Genomic DNA, 21,619 nt, shown 5'->3' with positions numbered 1-21,619 from the left:
TATATCTCTACAGACTAAAGATAGATCTAAGAAAGATATCGGCCAATATATCCGTATCAGATTTTTTCTCTCCCTAATATCGATATCTTTATCGGCCCGCAGAGAAACATCAGACAAATCCAAGATGGCTGCCAGCACTGTCCTTTGTTTGTCTGCCTGTCAGGGTACTCTGAATTTACTCTGAATTTCACATCTGAGTGCACATCTGTTTTAATGTGTTTTTATTTGTTTTAAGCTAAACAGTTGACTAAGGACGGCTTACTCCCAAATCATTCCAAAAGGAGCTTCCAGACTGTTTTAAGGATTTTAATATCTACTGGCATTCCACCTGCTACAGCCTGGAGCTCTGCTAGCTTAGCCTGGCTCTACACAAGCTACAGCCTGAACCTCTGCTAGCCTCAACCAGGCCTTCCACCTGCTACAGCCTGGACCTCTGCTAGCTTAACCTGGCCTTCCACCGGCAACAGCCTGGAGCTCTGCTAGCCTCAGCCTGGTCTTCCACCGGCAACAGCTTGGACCTCTGCATGCCTCAGCTTGGCCTTCCACCAGCAACAGCCTGGAGCTCTGCTAGCCTCAGCCTGGCCTTCCACCGACAACAGCCTGGAGCTCTGCTAGCCTCAGCCTGGCCTTCCACCGGCAACAGCCTGAAGCTCTGCTAGCCTCAGCCTGGCCTTCCATCTACTACAGCCTGGACCTCTGTTAGCCTTGCTCTTGCAGGTGATTCCCCATCCCCTAACCTCTAGTCCCTTTTTCTAAAATTGACTCAACCGACCTGGGTAGCTGGTGAAACAATTTTAACAATGATTTTAACATTTTCACTGTCCCTGAGTTTCTTGCTTCTCCCTGGACCAGTTTTCCACATTTGTGGTGGTGTACCTGACCAAGTGCACCACCAACCTTTGACTTTGCCAAACACAATGACAATGACCTGGTCCTTAGAAACTACTGAATTATCAGTGCTGTTATTGATATCCTCTTGTGGGACAGCCTTGAATAATAATTTTACCCAGTTGCGTTTATGGTGTACTTTTGTTTTAACAAGATGTTTCACTTGTACTGAAATCACACTTATTGACACCATGGAGCCAAATAATGCTGTTATTGGTTCATCTCACAATATGAAGCGGAGAATTTTTATATTACTTTTACTCCTGCTATCAGGCAATGTACAACCGAATCCAGGCCCTGCTTTAAATAACATTAGTACTCCTGATGAATTCAGAGCCAGGACAGGCCTAGGATTAATTAATTTACATATTAGGAGTCTGCTTCCAAAACTAGATGTTGTTAGAATCTGGATTCAGTCAATCAATGCAGACATCCTTATTTTATCAGAAACCTGGCTAAGTAAAGCAGTCTCTGACAAGGACATTGCTATCAATGGGTATAATGTCTTCCGATGTGATCGCCCTCGAAAAGGTGGAGGAGTGGCTATATATATGAAAAACAAGCATGTGATCTCTCCTCTGTATGTCAGAACACAGCCAGCATTGATCCATTCACTCCTTAATGATCTGCTGATACCACCAGCCTGATGTACTGCTGCCACTCACTCGTCCCGCTGTCCTTTGCCTGCCGCTGCATCGAGCAGCTGATGAAACAATGTTCACATTACAGAGACTAAAGATGCACATGAGACGTCACTAAATGAACTACTTTCTTGTTAACTGAGACAATAAGGAGTGTTGATCATTTTGTCATGGTCAGCTGACAGCCTCATACATCCAGCTGGGTTTGAATGATGTGCATCCCCTCACATTCATCATTCACTGAAGTTAAAAACATCCATCCTCTTTGTACTTTTAGCAGGAGTGATACTTTCAGATGTGCTCCTGCATCTCAATGTACATTCTCTGGACAGAGCCGTGTCTCAATGAGCCCCGGAGTCACTTTAAGAACAGCGACTCTACTCATCATGTGTTTAGAAGTCTGCATTGTTTTGTTGTTGTGCAGGAAACTTGTTTTGCTGGTTTCAGGTAACAAAGTCTGCATCTCTAAGAACCTGCGATATTCTGCTATAATTCATGTCTGATTGTCTTCCCCCGGCGGTGAGTGAGGAAATGATGGCTGTGTATTGGATGTGACGCTAATATCAATCCACTGATGCTGCTGCATTTCTTTCCGGGCCTTTTGCAGTTTAAAATGAAACAGTAATCAGAGCGCTCTGACTCACTGCAGCGTGTACGAGCGACGGATAATGACGGTAAATATCGGGACGAGAGGGTCGGGGCACACTGCTGGATCTGTCTGCAGAGTGTTCTGATTGGACAAGAGGCCTCCATGAGTGCATAGAGAACAACAACACTGAGGCTGGGTCTGAACTCACTCACTACATGTAGTGAACACGCCATGATGTCCCGCTGTCTGAATTCTGAGTGAGCATGGATTTTTGTAAAGCGCTGAGTATTAGAAACTCTTTCAAGGTGCGAGGACTCCCACTGACTGGACTGTACTGATGCAGCGAGCGATAGAGGACAAACGTGAAGACAAGAGAGAGGAGGGGTGGACTCACCTGATCGATTGTTGGGTGAGGTCCGTACGGGAGAGATGGACGGCGTGCGAGAGGAGGAATAAGGTCGCTGTCTGTCTCTCTCTATTGTCGAGGACGAGCCCACAAAATGGTACTGGGAGTATCCATCCTGAGAGGTCGGAGTGGAAAGAAAAACACAAAGATATGAAAATGAGAGAGAGTCGTGCTATAACAATTTAAATTCTGATATTTCCAGTTGAGAACAGGAGCCGAGCGGGCCGAGCCGGGCACACTTTACCTTCTTGTAGAGGCTGCGCAGGTCTCTGTACTGCCACATGCTGTTCAACACTTGAGACGCTGCTTTCACCACCTTCGGACTATGTCTGGGAATTCAGCAGAGAGGAAAAACACATGCAGAATAAAGCTGGACTGTTCTTTGTTTCCCGCTGACAATGGTATAGCTATAAAAAACGTCATCACAAAGTTGAATATATAAAGAGCGCAGAGACGTGTCAGAGCTGTCTGCGGAGAGGAAATGACCACAGAAGAAGATGGAACACATGGCCCTATAAATTGGCTTTATTGCATAATTGCTTTGTTGTTTGATTGATTGGCCAATATTTCATCCTGCGTCTTCCAGGTGTGACTCTGTGGACTAATGGCACTGGCTGGCTCTTATTGGCTCGTATGGCCTTATCAGCTGCTTCCAAATTAAACTTTGTTTCTCCAAGCCATCTGGTTAAATGGGATTCTTTTGAATAGTGTGGCTGCACATTGTGCCTGCAAAGCAGAGAGATTCAAAACATACTTGGACAAACACAAAGTTGGTGTGTGCCTGCAGATGTATGGCCAGTGTCCACTGATGCTGTTTTTCTGCACTTTCTGAGTCTAGGACCTTCCTTTGTGTTTACTGACTCACAGCTCTGAACAAGCACACAGCATCTCTAAATCTTTACTTTCACCCCCTCTTTTGCCTTCCACCTGTTTGTCCACTGACCTGATGAAGTATCTCTATGTCTTGTTCTAGTCCGACCTGCCAATCTTTATATCTAAATATGTCTGTCTGTCCTGCAGTCTCGCATCACGCTGCAGCACCTGCCTGCTGTGTGCTTTGCTAATCAAAGGTACCCTTTATATAGACGAGCAGCAGGCGGCGTCATGATTAGTGTTAATTTGTATTCATCCCTATCCCTTTCCAAGACCGGCACAGTCTAGTCCTGTGAAGGCTGTTTCGTCATGAGCCGGGGATCCGGCTGAAGATTTCTGCCTTTTGATAAGACAGTTTTTCTTACCACTGTAACTTTTGCTGCTTTGCTAAAGTGCTCATGATGGATAGGCCAGGTCTTTGTAACATAACAGTAAATAAGGTCTTTTACCTGCTTTTTGTAAAGTGTCTCCAGATAACACTTGTTATGAGTTAACGCTATACAAATAAAAATTGATTGAATGATTGATCCCAAAATAAGCAATGTGAAATATGGAGACAGTTAAATACAGATGACCTGCAGTCCAGCTGTACGTCAAATGAGTCGCAGGAGTCTCCATTCTGTATGGGATCGTTTGGGTGAGTGTGTGCTAACGTGTGTGTGTGCTAACATGTGTGCGCTAACGTGGCCTGTTCCTTTCAACAGCAGAAATGTGACTATCATCACCCAATCAGAGAGGTGAATTTTAGTAGTACAATTTAAGTGTCCAACTCTGGACAAATGCAGCAATGTTTTGCATCTTATAAAGATGCACCTTTGTTGCATCATGGGTACTGTAGTCTTTAGTTATCCATGACAACTTTACACAGTGATTGACCTTTGACATTAACCTGATCTCCTCCCTCCTTCTCTTCCCCCTCCTCAACCTGACATCATCTTTCCACTCGGCTTACTTGTCTCCTTTGCTGCGGGCCACACCAATAAGCTTCTCGATGCCCCCGGCGTCCCTCAGGGCCTTGGTGTTCTCCATGTTCTTGGTGATGACCTCGTGCAGCGCGCAGCAGATCGCCGTGATAGTGTCGTCTGACATGGTCTTCCCCATCAGGATGCTGGCGTTGCTGCCTCCGCTCCCCCCGCCGCTGGTGTTGTTGTTGTTGCTTCCTCCGGGCAAACGGTGCACCAGGTCCCTCATGGCATATTTACCTGTGGGCACAGAGAGAACAGTGATGAGGTGTGGGGCTGGTTTGAAGATGAAGGAGGAAATAAGGTGGAAATACGGATGGAAGGACTCATTTGCAGCTTTTATAGTCATGCATGGATCATGTTTTTGGCAGCTCTTTCCAGTGTTTTGAATTTGACAGCAGTACCCAATTTAAACACTAGGTGTCAGAGTTACATATTGCTCCTTTAAGCACATTACTCAACGAGCATAACAAATGTTTTCATGTTTTCTTCTGTTATGAAGGGACAACTCACCGATGAGCTCCTTGTTCCTGACGTCCAGAGCCATGTTTCTCAGCGCAGTGGCCACGGCACAAACCACGCGGTCGTTGTCTATCCTCAGCAGCTCCACCAGGATAGGGAGACCTTTCTCTTTACGCACAGCAGCACGAATATACACCGACCACTGTTCAGAGACGGGAACAGAAACACGTCATCTGTGCACGTGGACATTCCCATTCCTTAAGCTTTATCATCTTTATTTGATATTACCAGATTAACATGCTAATAATACTACACTCATAACAAAGGCACTTATACGGACATCACATATTCTTTTATAATCACACTTTTCTCTTCACTTCTGATTGATCCTCTTTAGTCCTTTAGAACTGTGACAGTCTTTATTTAAATAAGGCATGTCATTGTCCTAGTTTTAATTTGTATTTGCCATTGGTTGGGCTGTGTAAGGAGCCCCTACCCTGTGGGGGGCATCTACAAGTCTGAGACAGCCTGCAAGCTGTGCCTCGACACAGACGGAGCAAACTGTGAGCCTGAATCCTCGGGAAGACATTCTGAGGTGGATTGTTAAACAGAATCCATTACGATAAGGTAAGACCAGCAGGTGAATCTGAGTCCGGTTAGGTGAGACCAGCAGGTGAATCTGAGTCCGGTTAGGTGAGACCAGCAGGTGAATCTGAGTCCGGTTGGGAAGGTAAGACTCTGTAGTCAGAGTGGTATAACATCGGTAGAGTGCCGCAGAGAAGAAATGTTAGCGGTCATTTTTCATGAATGTGAAGAAAAACAAAATAAACTGAAGAGAGAAAAATGTCTCATCTATCAAATGTCTTTCTTTTATTTTGGATCCTATTTGTCATTTTTGTTTTTTAGTTATGCTTTTTGATATGTTCTTTAAGTTCAGTTTTTAACTCTGTGTTTGAATGATACTTAATAAAAGACTAAAGTAGCTATCCTATGACCCCTAATAACAAGATAATTGATAATCTGCAGCCTTCACATGAATAAGATTAATATCAGATATCCATTTGATCCTGGGTTGCTGTGTACCAAACTTTAGATGTGTGTACCATTGTCTCTCTCACAAACATTGAAGGAGATGGCAGGTAGGTATTTTGTTTTTCTTTCTCTCCACACCGCTCTTTGACACCCACTGGAATTTCAATGCACTTGACTGCAGATGCCTCTTTGTATCTGAGGGCTATGGGCACAGTCCTTACCTTCCAGCTGCCAGCAGCCAGGTTCTGCAGAGCCCCAGCTGCTCCCTCCAGGGTGTCTGGGTTGGAGCACTCAGACAGCAGAGTGAGGTAAGGCTTGACGATGGTGGGGTGCCACAACATCTGGATGCCTTTCGGGGGCTCAGCCAAGTCTGGAAACGGGCCGATGCCATCCCACTGCGGAAGATGAGACACGATTCAGAGTGAGGGAAAAGGTTTTTTGAATTCTGTGTGAGTCGAGGTTTGACAGCAGCGGGGTGCCATCACGGTCCCCTCAGGCAGCAGGAGAGAGATTTACTATTCATAAACAGCGTATAAATAAGGCGCCATTCATCTTTTTGTGCATTCTCTCTCCTCTGTTATTGAAATCTGACATTTCCTCCTGCATGGTGGTGCCTTTTCAAAACCTCTCACGCACACACACACACACACACACACACACACACACACACACACACACACACACACACACACACACTGTGCAGGCATTGAACCGTTGAGACATTTCTCAGTGACACTGCAGTATCATCCACACACACAGAGTAAAAAAGTTTGGAGGCTAACCAACAATAGTTCAGTTTCTGTAATAAAAAAGAAATGCTGGCGTAACATGATTGTAACGTCGTTGTGTTTTGCTGATCTATATGTCGTCCAATCAAAGCTCGTGAGGAACTTTCGTCTTGTGTTGATTCTAGTCAACTTTTATACGCGAGGGGATGAGTCGGCCGACCGTTCCGGCGATGTAAACAAACTGAAGATAGGACTCGGAAAACTCGGAAAGCATCACAGACAGTGGGACTCGTGTGTTACACCCATTGTAGACAGTCATGACTCCTTCCTGTTTGTCTTTCTTCATTATTACACCACTTCCTCTTTCCCCTTCTCAATCCTTTTGAATTTGCTATCCTCCTCCCTTTACTCCAACTCCACCTCTCTCTCTCTCTCTTAATATCTTCAGATCCTTTCCTCCTTGCCTCTCCTCCTCTTTCCTCTAATCACCCTGCAGTTGATAGAGCTTTACCCTCTTCAACGAGCTCCCAAATCGCTCCTTCATGGTAATCACACACAGCTGCACTGGAGTGGAGACAGTCAGATAAAGGAGAGGGGTTACTTGTTATAAGTATGTGTCCCTTTACAATCTGATGTCAGAGTTAGTTTGAAGACCTCCTCGGTTCTGCCTGGATACACCAAAAGTTAGTTTGACTAATTGAAGTCAAAGGCCCGGCTCGTTACTACCATTTCAAGGTTTCCATCTTTTTTTCTAGAAATGAGAAAGGAAAAAAAGCAAACGAGGCTAATGAGCAATTCACCCTCTCTGATCCACCGGAGGTGTCGAGTCTTTCAAAGCCCACAGCCTCACTGGAAGTTGTAGAAGACGTCTTCCACTCAGCCAGAATGTGCTGCTGATTGCTTATTAGCATGACAAGAGGTTCAAGCCTCCTCAAAGGCAGCCGTTTACCTTCTGCCAACTCTGCAGCTACAAGGGTGCTCATTTCTGAACAGAGCTTGACACCCTCCCCTTTGCCACAGATGGACAGACGTTGAAAACCAGTGAGAACTGCTAAATCTGTGATATGAGTTTCTCTCAGTGTGTAGAGTCGAACATGGCGCCTTACTCTGGAGGTACAGCTCTGATCTCCTCACCGTCCTGTGTGGAAACCTTGTAGCATGTGTGAGTTTAAACACACGTTTCTATCCCGTCATGAAGCTATGACTCATCTTCTGCAGGATCACAATAATCCAGGCGCCAGGTGAATTTCAGGAGTTGATGTAGAAAACAACTCTGACTCAAATATCATGAATATCAAAGAAAGCTGTGGTGCATTCATAAATATTCATTCCAGACTCGAGATAGTGGGAACCGAGGGGGGATTGAGCAAATACTCCTGAACCAACAAGAGCACAGAGCTGCTTTAAACATCACATACTGAAGAGATGAAACAGTGACACAACACCTGGACACATGGACTGACCCTGGTGGTTTGGACTGACCCTGGAGGTTTGGACTGACCCTGCTGGTTCGGACTGACCCTGGAGGTTTGGACTGACCCTGGAGGTTTGGACTGACCCTGCAGGTTTGTACTGACCCTGGTGGTTTGGACTGACCCTGCTGGTTTGGACTGACACTGGAGGTTTGGACTGACCCTAGTGGTTTGGACAGACCCTGGAGGTTTGGACAGACACTGGTGGTTTGGACTGACCGTGCTGGTTTTTTACTGACCCTGGAGGTTTGGACTGACCCTGGAGGTTTGGACTGACCCTGGTGGTTTGGACTGACCCATGTGGTTTGGACTGACCCTGCAGGTTTGGACTGACCCTGGAGGTTTGGACCGACCCTGGAGGTTTGGACCGACCCTGCTGGTTCGGACTGACCCTGGTGGTTTGGACTGACCCTGCTGGTTTGGACTGACACTGGAGGTTTGGACTGACCCTAGTGGTTTGGACAGACCCTGGAGGTTTGGACAGACACTGGTGGTTTGGACTGACCGTGCTGGTTTTTTACTGACCCTGGAGGTTTGGACTGACCCTGGTGGTTTGGACTGACCCATGTGGTTTGGACTGACCCTGCAGGTTTGGACTGACCCTGGAGGTTTGGACCGACCCTGGAGGTTTGGACCGACCCTGCTGGTTTTTTACTGACCCTGGAGGTTTGGACTGACCCTGCAGGTTTGGACTGACCCTGGAGGTTTGGACCGACCCTGGAGGTTTGGACCGACCCTGGTGGTTTGGACCGACCCTGGAGGTTTGGACTGACCCTGCTTGTTTGGACAGACCCTGGAGGTTTGGACAGACCCTGGAGGTTTGGACTGACCCTGGTGGCTTGGACTAACCCTGCTTGTTTGGACAGACCCTGGTGGTTTGGACTGACCCTGGTGGTTTGGACAGTGTACTTCTGCCCAAAGAAAACGCCATGCGGACTCAGGCTCTAAGAGAGTAGACCCTCACCCTCTTTATGAACAAAGAAGAGAACAACATCAGCGGAGGCCAAACACAGTCCATAACATGTCTGTCGCCATCAGAGAACTTTTCACTTCCTGGATCTACTAAGGAAACACAATAACCATCCAGCTGATGCTGCTGGACGTTTATAACTCACATCAGGAACCCTGTAAGAAGAATGTGACCGAACCTGTTCACCCACCTGGTCATGTCCCTTCTTTTTCTTCTTCTTCTTGCCCCAGCAGCCAGAACTCTCTGCGTCCTTCCCGCCGGTGTCACATAAGAGACCGTCCAGCTCCTCCGACCCCCCCTGCTGGCTGTGAGACGTCTCTGCAGCCAGACGGTACGACAAGTTCCTCAGGATGCACACGCAGTTCTCTACAGTCTTAGAGTTGAGAAAGAGAGACAGGCAGACAGACAGACAGACAGACAGACACACACACACACACACACACACACACACACACACACACACATATAGACAGACAGACAGACAGACAGACAGACAGACGCACAGACAGACAGACAGACAGACAGACACACAGGCAGACAGACAGACAGACAGACACACAGACAGACAGACAGACACACACACAGACAGACACACAGAGAGACAGACAGGCAGACAGACAGACAGACACACAGACAGACACACAGACAGACAGACACACAGACTGGGTGGTTAATACAGTTTATGGTGCACTGTGGACTTTATATTTAAACTATCCATGACTAACCAAACCTTCGTTTTATGCTTTTGTTTTGTTGTTGTTGTTTTTTTTTACAGTGGGCAGGTTGTGAACATCCATACAAACTACAGGCCACTTATTCAGATTAATATGCATGTACAGTATTTACATGCAGGGCTGCAAAGACACACATACCACACATTTAACTACCAACTCATGTTAATTATGCAAATGGAATAAAGATGGCATAGTAATCAAGATGATACAGATGTTTACTCTGAGAACCACATATTTAATTTATTTGACAAACAAACACACACACACACACACACTCACATATCATTGTGTGTTTCTATCCAGGTGATTATTTTCTGTGCCTGTGTGAGCTACAGGCTGAGTGTGTGTGTGTGTGTGTGTGTGTGTGTGTGTGTGTGTGTGTGTGTCTGTGTGTGTGTGTGTGTGTGTGTGTGTGTGTGTGTGTCTGTGTGTGTGTGTGTGTGTGTGTGTGTGTGTGTGTGTGTGTGTGTGTGTGTGTGTGTGTGTGTGCGCGCGCGCGTGTGCGTGTGCGTGTGTGTGTGCGTGTGCGTGTGTTACCTTGCTGTCAATCTCACTGCTCCCCAGGGCAGTCTGGATGACGTAGAGCAGAGCGTCTGTCAGGCCCTCACACTCCCTCATCCTTCGCCGAGCCTCCTCGCCTGCTGAACTCACATTCCTGTCACACACACAAACATACACACACATGAATGATGCACACAGACACACACACACACACACGCATCAATATACAGTACAGGTGAAAACTGAAAATACAGCCCAGATTCAGAACTTTCTAACGACTAACACACAGAACTCCTCTGGTAGCTTTATGTGTACATGTGTGTATATTTATTGTGTTTATTTTTCACACCTGTCTGTTTGTACCTTTAAACGTCTGACAATAAAAGACTGCAGGGAGATGCTTGATTCAAATATGTAACTACAGTCTCCGACATTTAAAGCAACAACATGTAGGAATTCGGTTTGGTGCGTTTTGGTGCCCACAGAAGGTCACTGATTGCAACTGCACTAACTGTGCTGTTATACCTTCCCCTCATAGAGGGCGGTGTTGTTAGAAGACAACGATCCACGTTGACTGACAAGCTGCAGCTTGTTGTAGAGACCGATTCTCGGATTGGGTTTATTCGTATCAACCCTGAGACAGAACTCGGGTTAGTCGACTTCCTGCAGCCAGTAAAGCTGCTAAACATGAGACAACGATGACACCGGTAACGATACATGCTAAGGTTATGTCTCAATCGGTTCTGAATAATATCTGCAGGGATGAACACTCTCTTTTTCTCTCCTTAGCTTCATCCGTCACCGTCCTCTTCCTTGTATATGTTGTATCAAACAGAACAGAGACGGGCTAACTGTAAAGACGTATGTACTTTACTCTTGGCCCGGGTATTTTCTTTTCTTTAACCATTTAATAGACATTTAATAATAATAGTCATTTGTCCTCTGGGGACAGGAGGAGCTGGAAAATGCTTTTGGGGAGAGGGATGTCTGGGTACTACCGCAACCCGACCTTGGATAAGCGGAAGAAAACTGATGGCTGGATAACCATTTACTCTGTATGCTTTGATGGGAGATGCAGCAGCATCTGTCATCTCACTATGATTGACAGGTGAGAAGATCAAAGAGGGACAGCGATACCTGGGAAGAGGAGGAGCATGCATGCGTTCATACTTCTTATGTTCCTGATGAGCTGCAGACACACTGTATGTCTCTGGAGATACACTCAAAGCTCCGAGTCACACTCAGCTGTGAAGCAGGAGTCTCAACACTTTCTGTTTGTGGGCAAGGCAGCATATGTGAGCACAGGGAGGTGTGTGTGTGTGTGTGTGTGTGTGTGTGTGTGTGTGTGTGTGTGTGTGTGTGTGTGTGTGTGTGTGTGTGTGTGTGTGTGTGTGTGTGTGTGTGTGTGTGTGTGTGTGTGTGTGTGTGTGTGTGTGTGTGTGTGTGTGTGTGTGTGTGTCTCCCTGAGGGGAAAGACAGCGAGGCGGAGACATGGCGAGACAGGACAAGAGAGAGAGGGAGAGAGAGGAGATACAACAAAAGAGAGAGAGAGAGAGGGAGATAAAAAAAGAGAACAAGAGATACAGAGTGAAATAAAAATAGAGAGAGAGAAAATAAGTTGTGGATAATAAGAGAGGGAGATGGAATGAGAGAGAGGGCGAGCGAGAGAGAGAGCGAGAGAGCAGGTGGTCAGCGATATAGCAGACCGGCCAGAAAATATTCCATCTTTAATCAGACTCTCAGCATTCCCTAACGAGGCAGGAGAAAGATGAATTAACCCTTTGAGGTTTAGAGAGCTGATCCACACAGAGTTATCTCTACTTATTTTTTACAGATTATTTTCCTCAATCCTGAGAGAGCTGCAATGAAGGCCTCTAGCCTCTGAACATGGGCTGTCCGCTCTACCAACCGCGCTAAACAAGCGCTCCTTAAGCACTCCAACGTGCTGCAGCACATCAATGATGAACACAAAATGATGTGTGACAGTCCTGCTGTTTCAGACGTCTCTGCATGAACAGCATCACGTCTCCACAACAAGAAGCCACAGCACTTCTAAAGCCGAGCGGTGAGTCATCTGAAAGGCAGCTTGCTCTGTCAGTTCTCTGTTTGTTTCAGTGACAAAAATATCACCCAGTACTGTCTAAAAATAACGCTCTTCTCTGACCTGAGACAGGCTCATCGGGACAGACTGACAGAGGCTGGAAATAGAAAACTGTGAACTGTGAATGTATCAACAAAGTGAGAGAAATATAATTACAACAGCAATGAAACAGCAGGCTTTTCTTTGTGTTTAAACGCGTTAGAGAAACAACACTGACCGCAGGCAGCCCGTGGCATTGCGGAGAACCTGGGAGGAGTGTAGGTGGAGCTTGCGATCCTCCTGTGTATGAGGGGAGGTGTCCCAGCCCGAGTGCGGAATGATCACAGCATTGGTCAGCACAGCCAGAGCATCCTGGATGATGGGCATCTTCAGGGCGTCACATGACGACAGGTTCCACAGTACACCTGAAGAACAGGGAGACAGAGAGGAGGTGAGACATGAAGCCAGAGGACGACATGAGACAGAGAGGGGGTGAGACATGAAGCCAGAGGACGATATGAGACAGAGAGGGGGTGAGACACCGAGCCAGAGGACGATATGAGACAGAGAGGGGGGTGAGACATGAAGCCAGAGGACGACAGGAGACAGAGAGGGGGTAAGACACCAAGCAGGAGGACGATATGAGACAGAGAGGGGGTGAGACATGAAGCCAGAGGACGACAGGAGACAAAGAGGGGGTGTGACATGAAGCCAGAGGACGACAGGAGACAGAGAGGGGGTGAGACATGAAGCCAGAGGACGACAGGAGACAAAGAGGGGGTGAGACATGAAACGTCTGACAATAAAAGACTGCAGGGAGATGCTTGATTCAAATATTTAACTACAGTCTCCGACATTTAAAGCAACAACATGTAGGAATTCGGTTTGGTGCGTTTTGGTGCCCACAGAAGGTCACTGATTGCAACTGCACTAACTGTGCTGTTATACCTTCCCCTCATAGAGGGCGGTGTTGTTAGAAGACAACGATCCATGTTGACTGACAAGCTGCAGCTTGTTGTAGAGACCGATTCTCGGATTGGGTTTATTCGTATCAACCCTGAGACAGAACTCGGGTTAGTCGACTTCCTGCAGCCAGTAAAGCTGCTAAACATGAGACAACGATGACACCGGTAACGATACATGCTAAGGTTATGTCTCAATCGGTTCTGAATAATATCTGCAGGGATGAACACTCTCTTTTTCTCTCCTTAGCTTCATCCGTCACCGTCCTCTTCCTTGTATATGTTGTATCAAACAGAACAGAGACAGGCTAACTGTAAAGACGTATGTACTTTACTCTTGGCCCAGGTATTTTCTTTTCGTTAACCATTTAATAGACATTTAATAATAATAGTCATTTGTCCTCTGGGGACAGGAGGAGCTGGAAAATGCTTTTGGGGAGAGGGATGTCTGGGTACTACCGCAACCCGACCTTGGATAAGCGGAAGAAAACTGATGGCTGGATAACCATTTACTCTGTATGCTTTGATGGGAGATGCAGCAGCATCTGTCATCTCACTATGATTGACAGGTGAGAAGATCAAAGAGGGACAGCGATACCTGGGAAGAGGAGGAGCATGCATGCGTTCATACTTCTTATGTTCCTGATGAGCTGCAGACACACTGTATGTCTCTGGAGATACACTCAAAGCTCCGAGTCACACTCAGCTGTGAAGCCAGAGGACGACAGGAGACAGAGAGGGGGTGAGACACCGAGCCAGAGGACGACATGAGACAAAATAAAGGTTTGTATCCAAACAGGAAGTAAAGTATCCTTTGCTTAAGAAAGCACAAAAATAGCAAATAAAAGCCTAAAATGTAAAATTATTTAATTTCAAACATGCAATTTAAAATGTGATTAATCTAATGCATGATTAGAGCAGATGATTAGATTAAATATATAATCTAAATCTGTTGTACAATGGTTACTCTGTATTGTGAAATGTTATGGATGGTGCATGATGTTATCGTGCAGCTGCGAGAAAAAGATGACATTTGGATATCTCGAGTAAAGTCAGCTGTTTGCCAACATCTCGTAGACTGAGCCGAGAATGACATCACCTCCCTGAGGGGAAAGGAAGGGAGGTTTTATCGCCGATCTGAAGCACCAACCATCTCAGACATCCAAAATACACACACAGCCGTGACAGTCGGAGCAGGGTAATTGCTTCAGCCTTACATCATGAGAGGCAGCAGGAGGTTATGAATGCACAACTATACGGATGGAGAGGAAATGAGGCCGGCCGTCTTTCTTTGTCTCTGCGGAGCCACTTCCTGTCTCTCATGTGTTTGGGGATTTTTATTCCTCTGTCAAGTTTCTGTTTTCTGCAGCATCAAGGAACATGCACTGATCATCCATAACAGCAAGACCACCTGCCAAATAATATGTAGACCACCCCCCTCTCATTGGGCCCTGACCTGACAGGACCATAGACTGGATATAAACATGGACATCCTGTCCCCACCTCTTTCTTTGTACGAAAGTGAAGAAAAAAGTACCCCTTTAACGGGTACTAACATTTCATGCTGGTGACATAATGCTCAGAATCTGGACACCATAACCGAACACTTTTAACCTACCAATAAAACGCCAAAGACCCCTCAGGTTTGGGTGCTAGAGAGCCTCGTGGTTATGGCGTGGGCCTCTTGTACAAAGGCAATAGTCGTCGTTCTTATCCGACCTTGACCTTACGCTGCATGCTGTCCCACCACTCTCTCCTCCCAACATTTTGATCCAGGAGATGTCGCCCTTGAGCACCAGCATTAAACCAAAACAAACTGCTGTTTCACCACACCTCCTCCATACTGAAGCCTCCAGAGACACACCTCCATACCCCGTCCACTTTACTTTAAAGTGGACTTACTAACATCCAAAAAATCAGTGAGTATGTTCTTCTTCTTCTTCTCTAGTTCTTGACTAAAACAGCTTTTATACACAAGGGGAGGAGCCGGCCGTCCCGTCCATGTAAACACGGCTCTCACAACAACATAGCCAGCGGGACTCGAGCTTCTCACTCATTGTAGACAGTCATGACTCAGAGAGACATTTACACAGGATAGACTGGATTTATGATATATTTATGTGTCATTACGCCTTTAAGTTTGATTGATAGAGAAATGACACGTTTACAAAGTTACTTGCGGCACAGCGACTAAAAGAGCTACATATATTTCCTGTCAAAGTTTAAGAGTGAGTGGTCAAGATATAGAAAGTAGTAAATCTAGTTGTTGTGCAGGAGGAGGTCAGTTAAAACATTAGAAATACCACAGCGGGAAAGTTCCTCACAGCTGCTTCAAGGTTTGTAGTCTCTGTTAGCTTTAGCTCATCATCCAGGAAATGAAGGCGATAAATGTGTCAGAGAGAGAGAGAGAGAGAGAGAGAGGAAGTGTAGCTGGAGCTGCAGCTTGCTAGGCAGGCAGCGCGACTTCCCACTGTGATCCTGATTCAAAACTCTCACCAGAAGGGGGGGGGGGGGAGAGAGAAAAAAAGAGAGAGGGTAAGCGATATAGAGAAAGAGTGTGAGAAAATGGAGACAGAGAAAGGCAAAGAGGACAGGAGAGAGACTGGAAGGGAAGGGGAGATCAATTACGAAAAAAACCCAACCACAGAAGGATAAGAGGGCGAGCGAGAGAGGCTGAGAAACAGAGAGAGAGAGAGAGAGAGAGAGAGAGAGAGAGAGAGAGAGAGGAGTTATTTCCTCAGGGTCTTTAAGAGAGAGGAGAGCAAGGTCTGTCTGCGTCCGGTCGGTCGTTCAGCTGATTAATTTGTGACAGGAGGGATTTCTGTGCCCCGTGCCTTGAATTGCTGCTCTAATTTATATGGTAATCTGCTTTAAGACTCCAGCAGCGTACTAAAAAACCTTTTATTTTCATCTCTGCTGAGCCTAAAGCCTCTCTATACTACTACATCACTAAAAACACATACATGTGAATGCAGACTGAGCCTAAAGCCTCTCTATACTTCTACTTCTACAACACATACTGGTGGTAGAGGCTGCTGAGTAAAGCATCCATCAGTATTAACTCATACATTCATACACATTCACATACTGATGGTAGAGGCTGCTGTGTGAAGAGTCCATCAGTATTAAGTATGAGTCCTCATACATTCAAACGAGGAAGCAGCAGGAGTAACTTGGGGTTAAGTATCTTGCTCAGGGACACATGGCTGCAGGAGCGGGGGATTGAACCCCCTGACCTTCTGGTTCAGAGACAAAGACTCTACCAACTGAGCCACGTGGTGCCTGTTTGGATTTAATGTTGATAAAGTGATGGAATATATGATCTGTATGTTGTGTTTTATTTTTAAACTGACCGGACGCTCTATGCATTTCCTCGTCTCACTTCCTGTCAGTGTCATTCTATCCTGTTCAGCTTCAACAGATAATGTTGACCAAGCAACGTAGTATGCAGCGTCTTTGACATGTGGTGAAATACTCGACATGCCAGTGATGTGTTCATGAGCGCGGGGGATGGACGGATTGGAACAACCCCCCCCCCTCCCCCCCGGGAACAGAGTATAAAAGTGGAGTTCCTTTTTTAGCGCTGCAGACTCTGTCCCCCTCCAGGGTGTGGATGCTGATTAGAAAGGACTTGAACTAATGCTGGTCCTCCTTTCATCCTCTTTGTGTGGGACGTCAGTGAAACATTCAGTCACATGTTCAGGAAGCGTCTTACCTGTGAGCAGTTCTCGGATCTCTACGTCTGTGGTCTTCCTCAGCAGTCGGACCAGAGCCGGTATGCCTCCGCAGTTCTTCAGGGCGATCTTGTTGTCGTCGTTGGCTTTTCCATAGACCAGGTTCCTCAAGGCTCCGCAGGCGCTGCGGTGCACGTCGGTCATCCGGTGGTCCAACAAGTCCACCAGCAGCTGGATGCCACCCTGCCGCCGGATCTGCATACAGAGGGGAGGAGGGGGAGGAGTCAGGGTGTTATACTGGACGAGCTTGTATCAGTGAAGGAGAGAAGACTTGTTCTCAAGAGAATCAAAGTTTCCACTTTGTATGCTGTGGTTACAGAAAATGTGATGCTGCCCCCCCCCCCCAACAAGATAAACAGCATGTGGACGTCTGCAGCCCTCCTTTCCTCCTCCGTCTAGACAGAGAGGAAACGCGGGGCGGACTGCTTCTTCTAAAACATTACAGACATTTGAGTGAAGGAGGTGACACAGAGACACATGATGTCTTAAAGCCTCACATGATGAATTCAACTAGAGATGGATTATTGACAAGACCAAACACAGTGACAGTATTTCATCTGAATCCAAACAGCCAAACACGATGGCACACAAACCCGTTAGAGCATCTCAATGAAGGACGAGTAAAGGTCTTTGTTTGTCAGCCCTGCTATAAATACTTTCAAACATCCGTCATCCTCTCGCCCCTCTCTCTCTATTCTTAAACCTGTCCGCTGCTTGAAGAACTTTGTTTGCCCCTAAATCCTTCGTCTCCATGGCGATTAATAAAGTTGAATTGAGTTGACAACCAATTGATAGAGGACAGGCCGACAGACTCCAGGAACAAAGTGCTAAGCAGAGTTTGGTTCAGTGTGAAACATGAGAAGTGAACCTAACAAGGAGTTTAGTGACGAGTTCACAGCTCAAAATATTTGTATTCTTCAGTACGGTCCATTCATTATCTATACCGCTTTGCCCATTCGGGGTCGCAGAGGGCTGGAGCTGATCCCAGCTGCTATTTGATGAGAGGCGGGGTTACACCATGGACTGTTCACCAGCCAATCACAGAGCTAACGTATAGAGACAGACAACCAGACACAATCACATTCACACCTACGGACAATTTTAGAGTCACCAATTGACCTAACGAGCATGTCTTTGTCTCCCACATGTCTGTGGGAGGAAGCCGGAGAACCTGGAGAACACAATCCTTCATTCTCAATCAGAGACCAGAACACTTCAGATTCTGAAATCCATGAACACTAAAGGTACGTGCTGGACAGGTGTAATGGTTAAACCGCCTGCCAACCAGAAAAGAGGCCAATTAACCCTTTCAGCCTGCCCCCCCCCCCCACCCCCTTGTTCCCTATCCCTCTTCCTGCATTTTATCCCATCTCTCCCCCTATCCCTTTCCAAGACCGGAGCAGTCTAGGCCTGTGAAGGCTGTTTCGTCATGAGCCGGGGATCCAGCCGAAGATCCCAGTTGCCTTGTTTCATCGACATTGCGGCTTGAGGCACGTGTTTGAAAGTTCTAACTTAATTATTCCTGTGTGTACATGTGTGTGTCCGTATGTGCAGACATGAGTGCATGAGTGCATGGGTGTGTATGTTTGTCTGTGTGTGTGTGTGTGTGTGTGTGTGTGTGTGTGTGTGTGTGTGTGTGTGTGTGTGTGTGTGTGTGAATACCTCAGATTTTATCTTGTTGTCTCCGAAGCAGAGGTGCTGGAGGTAGGCAGCAGCGTTGGACTGGACTGATGGAAACTGATGCTGCAACATCTGGATCACCTCAGGCAGTTCTGGATCCCTCCAGCCGAACTCCCTGCAGAGACACACACAAACACACACACAGAAACAAAGTCAGGATGTTTTCATGTGTGCACAGACATACATGTGTATTTGTGTTGATGTGTGTGTAGCTGGATGTGTTGCTAGTGAGGCAGGCAGCCTGCTGTCCTACTTTAACCCTGATTTAGAATGCTCATCAGAGAGACAGAGAGAGAGAGAGAGGGATGAAGGTTGGAAATGAATCAAGGAAAGAAACAGTTACAAACACGTAAATTTGTACATGTATGTACATTCCCAACACATGGAACTTTTAAAGGACTTTTAGGATGTTTAACATTCAGCAGAAACATGGATCATTTTTATCGTCACTCGTTGTTTACTATCTGACAGCAGCTGGAGGTCATACAGTGAGAAACACCTTATGAAGACATTATGATGGATTTATTCAGACCGTAGGTGTTTATATGGTGACCAGACAATGTTCATCTTTAAAAAAAGGGCAAGTCAAGTTTCTGTTACTTTTCAGCCAGTCGTGATGACTTTGTTCCTCCATATTCATTTATACTGAACCCAACAACAAAGTGACACAGCTTCAGTGTTTATCCAGCTCTGCATGGGTCTGTAAACCTTTCTGTGTTCTAACCTCTCTCCATTTTTCAAAAGCATCTCCAATATTGATCCTAGTTTGAGCACGTTTCTGCTCGTGGAGCTTATTAGAAACATGCAGAGGCTTTTTAGGTCGGGTACAATCACTTCTATCTGAACCACTTCTGTTGCCCGCTTCCATCACTGCAACACCTGTTGACCTGATAACTGCTCTCATATCTGGCAAACCGAGGGGTGTCCAAAACGGCCGTGTGGGGATGTCTTAAAACCGCCTACCTTCTCTGGTCCAAACAAATCCAGAGCATTCAGGAGCAGAATCTAAAGTTAGAAGGAGGACATACTGGCTGCTGCATTGTTGTCAGAGAAGCTAGCACTTCAACATAACATGTTTCTTTAATGATCATATAGTAAGGTCACTTTATCATTTCACTCACTGCACTTCTTACTGATTGGACCTTTAAAGCTATATCACTATTTTGTAAAAATAGTGTGTTTTTCCAACTCTATGGCTAGATTTTGAGTCTCGCCCACCAAGCCTTGCTTTACCCAGATATGCACATGGAGAAATGGTTTTCTCAAATAAAATCTCATGAAAATCCTAAGAAGAGTAGAAGCTGATTAAAAGATTTGAAGTGAAACTGGGATATCTTGGCACCAGAAGCACCAGAAGATTACACTGATTTCTACATTTCCAACGTTTAAACCATGAATAATATAAAAAAACGGGCGTAGTCTCACACATTGAGACAGTGTTTTGAAGCCAAGTGGTGATGGTTGCCATATTGGAGATATTTATTTAAATCTATCTTACGATCAATCGAGTAGAAGGTGAAGAGATTCAAAGCTGCAAAATGGATAGATCATTTTATCAGATGTAAATATGTGATTAACTCAGAGAAGGTCTCCTTCATGTCAGGCCTCCTTCTCTGAGTTAATCACATATTTACATCTGAAGCAACAGCAGTCATCTTGGATCCTCAGAGGGATGAATCCTTCCTGCTTTGGTTTTTCAGATGTAACAAGGGTCTGCTCGTGCTTTCGCCTGAAGGTGCCCTTTAGGCATAGATTCACACACACACACACACACACACACACACACACACACACACACACACACACACACACACACAGTGTGCGAAAGATGTGATGTAAAAGAAGTCATAGAGAGGGGGTGGAGAGAGGAGAGGGAGGCGGGGCTTATCATTGTAGATTATCTGTAGGATTGACAGCACTGGTTTCTTGACAACAAACTAAGACTTGTACAGAGGCTGTGGTCTTCAAAGCGGGGCAGCCCAAAAATAAATCTTAAAAAAAGTTTGTTTGATTCACACACGTCACCTAGAGGCCAGAAGGGAGGGGCTTAAAGATTCCTGGACATTAGTATGTGATTTATTTTTACTTTTCTTTGACACTTTTAATTGTGGGCATTTTCTGCCTTTAACGGAGAGACAGGACAGTGGATAGAGTCAGAAATCCGAGAGAGAGAGAGAGAGAGAGAGAGAGAGAGAGAGAGAGGGAGAGAGAGAGAGGGGCAGGAAAGGAGCCACAGGCTGGATTTGAACCTGGGACGCCCGCTTGGAGGACCATAGCCTCCATACATGGGGCGCGCACTAACCACTGCGCATATCAGCGATTTGCGCCCTCTGAGTTGGGGCCCGCTGCAAGCACCTACATCGACAGGAAGTCAGACAAGGAAACGGAAAGAGCGTCCAGACAATTTCAAAATAAAACACCTGATCTTATGTTTCATCACTTTCTCAACATGTTTGCACGTTGTTCTCTTTATCCCAGCCTGATCTAGTCCTCCTGTGATGTGTGTACAGCTGAGTGTGCTGCGCTCCTCTGCGCTCCGCTGCGCTCACGTTCCAGAAACGCATCCAGTGGGACAGGGTCCACGCCGTCCAACGGAGCGAAACTGTGGTGCTGGCGGACTGCGGCATGCACAGAGTATGTGGAAATGAAGAGTTATTGTTGATGCAGCAACAGACTGACGACCCTGCAGAGATCATTTCAGTTCACACTAATCTGACACAAACACATACACACACACACACACAATCACAGGTTTGCACTGCTACAAACACACACACACACCAGTGGGTGCTGCTCAGTATGCGGCTTAGGGCAGCAAGAGCTTATGTACAAACACAAACACACACACACACACACACACACACACACACACACACACACACACACACACACACACACACTCAAG

At 46.2% G+C, this 21,619-nt stretch overlaps 1 protein-coding gene across 4 annotated transcripts in view; it reads right to left on the bottom strand.

The window, feature by feature from the left end:
- Positions 1-21,619, bottom strand: part of ctnnd2b (catenin (cadherin-associated protein), delta 2b) — a 132,279-nt gene that overhangs the window by 6,155 nt on the left and 104,505 nt on the right. For all 4 annotated transcript variants that reach the window (XM_065954409.1, XM_065954410.1, XM_020647038.3 and 1 more), the window contains 10 exons: positions 18,697-18,829; positions 17,016-17,229; positions 12,577-12,763; positions 10,295-10,412; positions 9,214-9,396; positions 6,075-6,248; positions 4,873-5,023; positions 4,350-4,599; positions 2,769-2,853; positions 2,513-2,639 (listed from right to left, as the gene is read on the bottom strand). In XM_065954409.1, the coding sequence (XP_065810481.1) occupies positions 2,513-2,639; positions 2,769-2,853; positions 4,350-4,599; positions 4,873-5,023; positions 6,075-6,248; positions 9,214-9,396; positions 10,295-10,412; positions 12,577-12,763; positions 17,016-17,229; positions 18,697-18,829 (1,622 nt within the window). The remainder of the gene's footprint in view (positions 1-2,512; positions 2,640-2,768; positions 2,854-4,349; positions 4,600-4,872; positions 5,024-6,074; positions 6,249-9,213; positions 9,397-10,294; positions 10,413-12,576; positions 12,764-17,015; positions 17,230-18,696; positions 18,830-21,619) is intronic.

The sequence above is a fragment of the Labrus bergylta genome, chromosome 4, assembly GCF_963930695.1.
Source record: "Labrus bergylta chromosome 4, fLabBer1.1, whole genome shotgun sequence".
Taxonomy (NCBI): domain Eukaryota; kingdom Metazoa; phylum Chordata; class Actinopteri; order Labriformes; family Labridae; genus Labrus; species Labrus bergylta.
Note: the sequence above shows the minus strand (reverse complement) of the source record. Positions and strands in the feature narration are given on the sequence as shown.